We start from the raw sequence: 10,699 nt of genomic DNA on the forward strand, positions 1-10,699 counted from the left end.
ACAAGTTTGGCACATCTCAAACAACATAAGAAGTATGTATTACATGAGCTATTACATTTCTTATGTTGACCAAAAAGACTAAAACAAAACATTAAAGCAAACTTGAGTATCCATCATGTAAGAACTTCATCATTGTCATCTTCATTATTTGTAAAACTAGGAGGCTCATCATCAGCATCTGGTCTTGCCAATTGCATATGCATAGCATCATCAAAAAAAATATCTTCCAAGTTCTGTGATGGAAATGACTCTATGGAAGGCATAAGTTCTTCATCTTCACCCATGTCATATAAGTCTCTTGGCTTCAAATGAACAGGTATACTCCAACCCTTTTCTATTTCATCATCCACATAATAAACCATTTGTGCCTCTGAGGCTTTGATATATGGCTCATCATCTTCATGTTCACCAGTATGTATTAGTCTATTGAAATTAATTGAAGTAAATCCCAACTTATCTTTTTTAATGCCTCTAGGATTAGTGGTATTAGCCCACTGACATTTGAACAAAGGAACCGTGAATAAGCCACAATAGTTTATCTCTATAATGTCTACCAGTTTTCCATAATATAAGACATCCCCAAACCTCATTTGAGGATCATTATTACTAGAATAACTTCTAGTGCCAAACGAACCATATACCCCACTATTCTGAGTTTTCAAGCCATCATCACGTGCCAAGGTTCGAAATTTGAACCCGTTAACATTATATGCATTGAATCTTCTAGCTTGGACAATGGGACCCTGACCAAGAGAAAGCATGAAAGCTTTATCACTTTCATTCAAGTTTTCCACTTCTCTAACAATCTACAAATAAGATCTCAATAGTATTATTAGTCATTCCATAGACATATAACATTGATGGTAACTACTCATGCAAAACATGAGACAATGTCTCACCCGTTTGGAGAACCATGTAACAAACTCTCTGTGAACTATTTTGTCAACTTCAGCTTGACTCCTTGTTCGATGTCTAATGCGTCTCCGCACCTCCACTCTAAAATCCCTACATATGATTAACATATTAGGCATACAACGTGAAGATGAAATTTTTATTGGTAAATGTATAAGTGTTACTCACTTGAGATAACGATCAACTGCCGGGCAATTGATTAGGACATGTCTATGAGCTTGTAATCTTTCTGTCAGTGTAAGATTGAAATATGAAGAACCACCAAGTGGATTTCCAACTTGGAGGAAAAATTCCTTAACACGTGGGTTAGGTTGTTCTTCATTACATGCATCATCAACACGACCCGGTCGATTAAATCTAGTCTCAATATCATCAAGATATCGAGAACAAAATGTAAGAATTTCTTGCATTAAGTAACCTTCTGCAATGGATCCTTCAGGTCGTGACTTGTTTCGTACATACGACTTCAATTGTCCCAAGTACCTCTCGATAGGATACATCCACCGATAATGGACTAGACCTCCTAGCTTAACTTCATCAACAAGGTGAACAATCAAATGAACCATGACTGTGAAGAACGAAGGGGGAAATAACATTTCCATGTGGCATAAAGTCAGAACAATTCCATGTTGCAATCTTTCTAAACTTGTGACGTTCAACACCTTACTACATATTTGTTTAAAGAAAGAGCATAATTCAATTAAAATCTTGGACACCTGTTCAGGCAATGCTACCCTCATAGCCAATGGTAGAAGTTGTTGCATCAATACATGGCAATCATGACTTTTTAACATTCCATTCACTCGAAGAGTGTCTACATCAATACACCTAGAAATGTTGCTTGAATAACCATCTGGCACTGAAATGTTTTTTAAAGTACTAAGGAATGCCTTCTTGCCTTTATTATTCATTGTGTAGATTGCTAAAGGATATTTCTCGTTCTCACCTAGCCAAAGGTCTGACTTACACTTCCATTCTTTCAAGTCTTTTCGAGCATTTAGGTGATCTTTAGACTTTGCACTATCACCTAACAAGGCGTATAAAATATTATCAAACACATTCTTCTCAATATGCATCACATCAAGATTGTGATGCAGTAAGTTGGACTCCCAGTAAGGAAGATCAAAAAATATGCTTTTCTTTTTCCATTGTTTAACACCTGCATTGCCACGTACCCTCTTCCCCTTTCCTCTAACATCTTGACTACGACCAAAAGTGACATCAACATTCTGAACTTGATCAAGAACATCAAAACCAGAAATTATCTTGGGTGGATGACGAAGCTCCTGTTGTCCATTAAAACGAATCCTGTTCAGTCTAAACCTATGTCTTTGATCAAGAAAGCGTCGATGACCCATAAAACACCATTTCCTACTATAGGGGAGGCGACAAGGAATACTATCAAAGTTGCATGTTGGACAAGCAAGTCCAGTGTAGGTGTTCCATCCAGACAATGTTCCAAGACCAGGAAAGTCACTAATAGTCCACAACAAGGCTGCATGCAACTTGAACATTTCCCGCTTAACAGAATCATATGCATCCACACCATCATGCCATAACTCCTTCAACTCTTTAATTAAGGGTTGTAGATAAACATCAATATCAATATGCATCCACACCATGATGCATCCACTCCATCATGCCACACTTACATTTTCAGGGACCAATTGCACTTTCCAATGAGGAGATTGCTTACAAGTGCACCTATATATTAAGTGGAAAGCTATTAGTATAACCAACCTCAACAAATTCAAATACCATAAATCAATTTAAGCAAATCAAATAGCACAGATTCAAGCACTTGATAAATTTATGGAATGAAGTTAAACTCTTGCAGAAGCAGTCAGTTTTGATGATCAGAGATGCCCAATTCTATTATGTACTAATTTTATAAACAAGTTAAACACCATGATCACTAATTTTATATACTAAGTATCAATATAAATAATATAAATAATATATATTATGTACTCGCTTCTACTACAATTCTATTCTCCAATCCTCCCCTCTGCTACAATTCTCGCTTCTCACGCACAACTCGCTCCTATGGTCCTTACTCCTGTTCAAAAAAAAATTGATAATAAAAAAATTGATATTATCAACCAGTAAAAATCGCTCATTCACAAAAAAAAAACAATAAACCATTAAATCTTGGTGCGTTTATTATTCCAAGTTTTTCTTTTTTCTTAAAAAAAATCTAGCTATGTTAGCTAGTGACCACATTGGACTTCAAAAAAACAGTAACTAAAATTTTTTCGTAAACTGAAACTCATTGCTTGGATTTACTCGTTTGATAGGGGGGAAAAACAGAACAACAAAGATTAGAAGGTAGAGGCAGAGATATAAAAATTCAGAAACACAGCCCCTTCGAAAAAAACTAGCATTGTCAAATATTGGCTGAGACCAAATAAGCAAAACCCTAAATCCCCAAAACAAAATCAAAATGAAGATGAGGAAATGAAAATATCAAGAGATGACAAAATATTTTAAAAAAACTTACCGGCCTTGAGATGACGAGACCAAATAAGCCGTTGAACAACTGATGTTGGAATGAACAAGGAAGGGAAGCGAAAAGGTGATTAAGCGAAAACTGAAAGGGAAAGGGGAAGAACTGATGTTGAAAATGAAAATGTTTACACTATGAAAGGGGAAGGGAAGCGAAAAGTGAAATAACGCGGGGATGTCCTCCTTGGGGTTTACTGAAATAACGCGGGTAGTGAAAAACCTAATGAATAGGAAGGTGAAAGGAGGGAGGGTTAAAAGAAAATGTGGGAAAGGGAAAAAAGGTCAGAGGGAATGAGAAAATTTGGGCTTTTGGGTTTGAAAATATAGTGGGATTGAAGAACTATTTGGGAGGGATTATTAAAATTAAAAATTAAATGGGTTTTTTCAGTAATTCATTTATTTAAAATATTAATTATAATTTATTTTATAGAAAAATATTTTTAATTTTAATTGGCACAAGTTGTGTTCATTTAACTCTCATAAGAAGGTGGAACTCATACCTTTATTTTTTTGTCCATTCTCTATCACTTCCATTACTTTTTTTTCTCTCGCTTAAAATGATACACATTTTTTCGTTTTTTTTTTTTTTTGATAACATCGTTTATTTTATTTACATTATTCATTAAGATACCTTTTATTTATGAAGTATACTAAAAATTATATTTTTTTAATTTAAATATTGAAACACCAACTAAGTCAAACAGATAAAAGAATCTTAACGTCTCTTGTGGTCGTCGTCATCAATGCTACACATAAAAAGTTTATTTGGAAATTGCATCTTCAGATTATTGGTTTCCCAAAATCATTGGAACTATTTCCCAAACACATAAGATAAAACGCATGCTTTCATCCTTACTCAAAAGCTTCAAGGATGGATGAACCTTGATATCACGCAAGAATAACTGATCTTTAAATAACATTTGAAAACCAATTAAAACCACGTTAACTTCCCACGTTGATATTAAATTTGAAAACTAATTCAAATAACAACCTTACAATTAAGTTAGGTCAATACACTTACATTTTATGCTTTGCTAAAACGTGACATCTTCAAATATTTAGGAGGGATTATTAAAATTAAAAATAAATTAGGATTTTTACAGTAATTCATTTATTTTAAATATTAACCATAATTTATTTTACGAAATAAATATTTGTCCTTTTTTTGTACATAAATATTTGTCGTTTCAAATTGACACAAGTTGTGCTCATTTCACTTTCACAAAAAGATGGACCCATACTTTTATTTTATTTTATTTTTGTCCATTCTCTCTTTCTCATGACCTATTTTTTTCTCTCACTTAATACACATTTTCTCATTAAGCGAATGGTACGAAATAAATTTGATTGACTTTCCAATCAAAATTACTATGTTATTAAATATTCAGTTTGATCTCCAAATTATACTCTATTAATATAACTTTTCATTATTCCAATTGTACCGGCCTCCATATTAGGGTATGTATAGAAATTATGTAACCATCATTCAATTTCGGTGCTTTAAGTCTAAATTATAGCAAGGAGATTTCAGAGAAGAGATACTCAACAAAATTATATGGTTGAACCAATTTTATGAAAATGCGACTTATTATTGACTCGGTTTCGGTAGTAGATAAGTGGTTCACTAGTCCAATTGGAAGTGTCACTAGTTGAAAAGCTTGATTTAAATAACACGTAAAAGTATGTAATATATATGGGGTAGAATCATGTGACACTGGTTTCAAACTTTAAAATTAGACACTAAATCCTAACTATTGATTTTCGTCAATCAACGATTATCATTAATTATGAATCCAATTCATTAATTAAAAATCAATTCCTAATAAATGATAATCGTTCATTGGTGGAAGTCAACTGTTATAATTTGGTGTTAAATTTTAAAGTTTGACACCGATATCAAAGAATCCTATACACATATATATCTTAATAATAATAACAAAATAGCACGAAGAATTCAATGACATAGTGGTTGTTGTCATTTAATTTGTCCAAGGTGTAATGTGTTCAAATCCTGTTGGCTGTCATTATGTTTAATTTTTTTTCACATTTAGCCGAAATGATATATTTGGAGGCGGTTACAAACCGTCGTTGATATCCGTCGTAGAATTGTTATATTTAACGACCGTTGGTTAGGGCGTCGTACTAACAGTCGTGATATCATATTTTGCGACAGTTTACAGTCAACCGTCGTTGAAATTCAGTCGCGAAATACACCTTTTCTTGTAGTGACTTATTTTCATCAGGATACGTGTCCAGATCCTGATGTGTTTTTTTTTTAGGCCAGGAGACGATCTCGTATCTTAGTGTTAATAATTTGCTGCAACTTTTCTCATCAGCAGCGAAAGAAGAAAGGACGAACCATATATATATATATATTGGGTCAAAGGTTGTGAGATCAGCACATCAGAAAATACTGTCAAATTGGCACAACATCAAACAGCTGTTGCTGTTTGCTTCGGCTTGGTTTTGAGTCCCTTCTCCTCCTTAAAGGTAGTCAACTGAGAAACATTTCCTTTCTCGCTGTTGTCTCTCTGCTCCATTATAGCTTCAGTTATTCAACTATTTGTCAGTCAAAAAAGGTGATAACCATTACACATTCTTTTTTAATATTCAACTCGACGGTTAAAGACAAGATAGCGCTAAATTGCTGAAAGTGACTAAACGTAAATTTATCATATCATATTTATCAAATTGTCATAGACAACAATAAAGTTGATATTTTTTAAATTTATAATTTTTAAAAAAATACCATATTAATAGAAATTACTTATTAATTATTATTTGACTAAATTAATTCAATTTTGATTTTCAAAATAATAATAATTACATTATTTATGATATAAAATTGGGGACAGACGATTAAAATTATGCATGCCACGTAGCACTCTTGAAATGGAAAACTAGATTGGTGCTGGTAGGTGGCAGTGTGGCACTCTATTGTGGGACTTTGACCAAAGTAACATCTTTTGACTAATATTTTACCAGTATGTCATCTTACATTTTGAATTTTTCAAAATGCCACGTTTCAATCCTGCTATACCAACCAGCGATATTGTCAGATGACACGTGGCGGTCAGCCATGGTGATCCATTCCCGCTGGTATGACAAGCTAGAATGGCTTGTCAATCAACCAGTCTGCACACTTTGAAAAGCAAGACACGTGTCACCCTCCCACCATTCGCGCGGGCCAGCCCAGCTATATTTGTTGTACTTTCTGAAAAGCAGGCCACGTGTCACCCTCTCACTATTCGAGCTAGTCAACCAAGCTAGATTTGTTGTACTTTCAGACACGTGTCATCACCCCCTTAATCGCGCTGGGCTGCCTAGCTGGTTTGGTGCGTACTTTCACGACACGTGTCAGCACCCCCTATAATAAAAAAATTACATTTTTATTCTATAATTTTTTATTAACGCTACTAATAAAAAAATATTAAATATAAATACAAAACCTAATTACAAATTACGATAATTAACAATCCTTAAATAATATTAAATTAATTATTGTAATTAACATTAACAATGTCTCTTAGCCTATAATTTCTTTATCACGACATGCTAATAATCACAACAATATTAAAAAAATACTACCCAAATTACTAATTACAAAAATTTTAAACCGTAAAATTTACTTATTCTTTTTTTTTTGGTGTGGAAATTTACTTATTCTACTAATTTATATAATAAAAAAATAATTAAATTTTTATCCTATAATTTTTTATTAACAAATGGTACTAATTAATAAAATAATAAATATAAATACAAAACCTAATTACTAATTACGATAATTAACAATCCCTAAATAATATTAAACTAACTATTATAATTAACATTAACAATGTCTCTTATCCTATAATTTATTTATTAATAAATACTAATAATCACAACAATATAAATATAATTATTATATCCTAATTTTTAATTACAAAAATTAACTACCCTAAAATTTACTTATTCTACTAATTTATCTAATAAAAATAATAATTATATGTTTATCCTATACTTTTTTATTAACAAATGCTAATACTAATAACAATATCAAAATTAAATACTAAACTAATTACTAATCCTTATAATTAATTACAATACAAAATTAACTTATACTACTACTTCATCTAATCAAATTATTAATGTCACCTATCCTAGGGTTGTTAAACATTTAACACATGCTGATATTAAAAGAAGGGAAAAGTGTTTGTCATTTTAAATGACAGAAAGCTATGTCATTTTAAGAGAGATACAGATACAGAAAATTTGAATTTTAAATTAAAAAAAATCACCCACTTTCTCTCTCCCATGATTTCTGTTTTTTGTGTGTCTATCTCTCTCTTAAAATGACATAACTTATGTCATTTAAAATGACAAACACCAAACCCTTAAAAGAAATATAAAAAATATAAAAACTTAACTAACCTTGCCACTACAGTTGTGGTTCGTAGAGAGAGAGAGAGAGTGTTTTGAGAGAAAAAAAAATTGGAACGTTGAAATTCGGTGGTGGGGTTGGAGAGTGGGATTATATAGAAGTGTATTTGCCTTTTCCCGCTATGTTGACAAGCACGAATAAGGAGAAGCCGCCACGTGTCTGACATGCATCAACAAGTCAGGAAGTCATACGATTTGTACCAATCTAGCTTCTTTGACTAGTGCGAATGGGGAGCACATGACACGTGGACAAACTTTTCAGAACTTTACAGTGTCTGATTGACAAGCCATTCTAGCTTGTCATACCAGCGGAAATGGATCACCATGGCTGACCGTCACGTGTCATCTGACAATATCGCTGGGTGGTGTAGCGGGATTGAAACGTGGCATTTTGGAAAATTCAAAATGTAGGGTGGCATACCCGTAAAATATTAGTCAAAAGGTGTTACTTTGGTCAAAGTCCCCTCTATTGTCTATTCCTTTTATTATTATTGATGCGCGCAATATATTTCCATGCTATTATAATAGGATAAAAAATATTTCATTTTTAAAAAATATAAAGTTGTGTCATATTAAGTGACAAAAAGATATAGATTAAAATTTTTTTATTTAGAATTTAAATTTAAAAAAAATCTATTTTTTTTTCGATAATTTTCATTGCCTGTATTTTTCTGTCACTTAAAATAACACAACTCTATATTCTTTAAAAATGTAAATATTAAACTCATTATAATATATTTTTTTGTGAGAGTAAATTATTATATCCTAATATCAATAAAATAATTTTTCCAATCTTTTAAAGAAAAAGCATTAAATATTTTTACTTTTACAGATATTAAATAATTTTACATTTGTTTATAAAAAAAAATTACATTTTAATTTAATTATGTGTGTTGTAAGGAATATTCTTTGTGATACTTCACTGCCTCGGACAGCTCACACCAAAAAGAGTGGTTACCTCGGTTTTATTGAGTAATCTAAGTGTCTATGATTGAATGAAAGAGTGTCACATTGGTTAAGAATAGATTAAGTGAGCACCATCTAAGTGAAATGGCCTATGCATCTAATGCCTTAGGAGACGTTTGATTGAGGAGAAATTTTTTGAATACTAGGGAAATGTAATTAATAGGGAAATAGTTGGAAAGTGAGTTTGGTAGGAAAATGTAAAAAAAGTTGTTTGGTTAGAAAAAAATTTACCGGGCAAATTAGGTAAGATTTATAAAATCTTTGTTTGGTTGATGATAGAATATTGATGGGTAAATGATATAAAATTACAAAAGTAACCCTTAATATTTAAATAACAAATATTGTTGCCTGCCTGAAGTTCACAATATATGGTTCAGACGGCTAAGCATCTCAACAACCAAATCATATAATCACGAACAGTAACCAAATCATCTTGTAATATATATATTCATAGTTGGGTTTTGAAAGAGAAGTGGGTATATTTAGATTTCAAGAACCAAATCATCTCGTCAACAGTTTAATCACAAAATCAAGAACCATCCATTTGAATTTCTGAACCATTTGTACGGTCCTTCACCACTCACAGCGAGTTCTTGGAGTGGGTTTATTGGTCCGTTTACTTCATCTTATGTCCCTCATTTAGGTGGTTATCATGAATACCACATGAGAAGTGGGTTTCTTGCACATTATTTTTTGTCAATTTTTTCACACAATCCTAAAAGGCTGGGCAACTAAGTTTGATAGGTAAATTTTGGGTTCTCTTCTACCAAACATGGACAACACATAATACCTCTTTCAGATGCCTAACTATCCTCTCAAAAAACCTATACCAAACACCACCTTAAGGTTTTAGGTTTGATTGTGGTGTTTCAAGCCCACTTAATTCATTGCTCGTTTGGCTCATAATTGGTGGTCTCTCTTCGTCATAAGCCCGTGCACGGCCCAACAGGTTTTTGGTATTATTTTAACCAATGCTAAGCCAAAAATTCTTAAATACACAAGTACTACTAATGCAATGGTACTTGTTACTAACAAATGCATAATTAAGATTTCACACCATATTTACTACTGTTAAGTTATAATTGTTTAATGACATGCAGAGAAAATTAGAGTTCCAGTTCAGACTTCAAGAGTTCATATAATTGGTTGTAAGAGCTGAGAACAATCTGAGTTAATAGTCATGTTTAGGGGTGTTAACGGGCCGAGCCGAGCTGAGCTTTGATCTTAAAAGACTAAGCATGTGTTTAAATGTGTCAATCTGACCAAGCTTGTTACCTGTTATAAATATACTTATCGGTCTGTGGCCTTGCTTATTTACAAAAAATAAAAGCTTGATTTAGTCTGTTTTAAAAAAAATAAGACAACAAAAATTTATCCAAACAGAATATACAATCAATAACACTAGTAATTTCATAAATATTTATAAATTCAATGTATATCCAAACAGCATAATATAGAACAAAAATATTCAAAAAGTCTGTTTAACTAATAAAATGCGGTGAAATAGATTGAGGAGAAAGATATGGCTATTACAAGTAGTATAAAAAATATAAAATATAAATAAAAAGCAATATATAAGGCCAACCTGAGAGGCTCTAAGGCCGAGCTTTTGAATTTGAGTCTGAGGCCTTTTTATTAAAAAAATATTATGCAGTAGATATGGGCTTAGAAATATTAAAGGTGTGCATGACAACCATTCTATTTCCTAGCACTGTTTCTGAAAATAAATAATTCTTTTCTATTTCTGTTCCTTGGAACAGTTTCTGAGAAAAAAAATGTGTTTGATAACATGTTATATTTTTATTCCGAGAATGAGAATTGTGTTTGATAACATAACAAATAATATAATAAAAAATAATTCCTATTAAATATACAAAAAATTTAGATCATCACTTTC

At 32.0% G+C, this 10,699-nt stretch overlaps 1 protein-coding gene across 1 annotated transcript; it reads right to left on the bottom strand.

The window, feature by feature from the left end:
* Positions 1–113: 113 nt before the first annotated feature.
* Positions 114–2,534, bottom strand: LOC133295501 (uncharacterized). The gene is made up of 3 exons (XM_061494343.1): positions 1,081–2,534; positions 900–1,005; positions 114–806 (listed from the first exon to the last, which is right to left on the bottom strand). The coding sequence occupies exons 1-3, from the start codon at positions 2,532–2,534 to the stop codon at positions 114–116; spliced, it is 2,253 nt and encodes a 750-aa protein (XP_061350327.1).
* Between the last annotated feature and the right edge of the window lie 8,165 nt (positions 2,535–10,699).

Source organism: Gastrolobium bilobum, unplaced genomic scaffold (genome assembly GCF_033153095.1).
Source record: "Gastrolobium bilobum isolate Gb01-03AN ecotype WA unplaced genomic scaffold, APGP_CSIRO_Gbil_v1 utg286, whole genome shotgun sequence".
Lineage (NCBI taxonomy): Eukaryota > Viridiplantae > Streptophyta > Magnoliopsida > Fabales > Fabaceae > Gastrolobium > Gastrolobium bilobum.

Bases quoted from the DNA above. Each gene is read 5' to 3' on its own strand.
- LOC133295501 (XM_061494343.1), bottom strand. From the start codon at position 2,534: ATGGTGTGGATGCATATTGATATTGATGTTTATCTACAACCCTTAATT. The intron at 1,006-1,080 runs GTGAGTAACACT...AATCATATGTAG, and splicing joins GCAGTTGATCGTTATCTCAA to GGATTTTAGAGTGGAGGTGC. The intron at 807-899 runs GTGAGACATTGT...TCTTATTTGTAG, and splicing joins TTACATGGTTCTCCAAACGG to ATTGTTAGAGAAGTGGAAAA.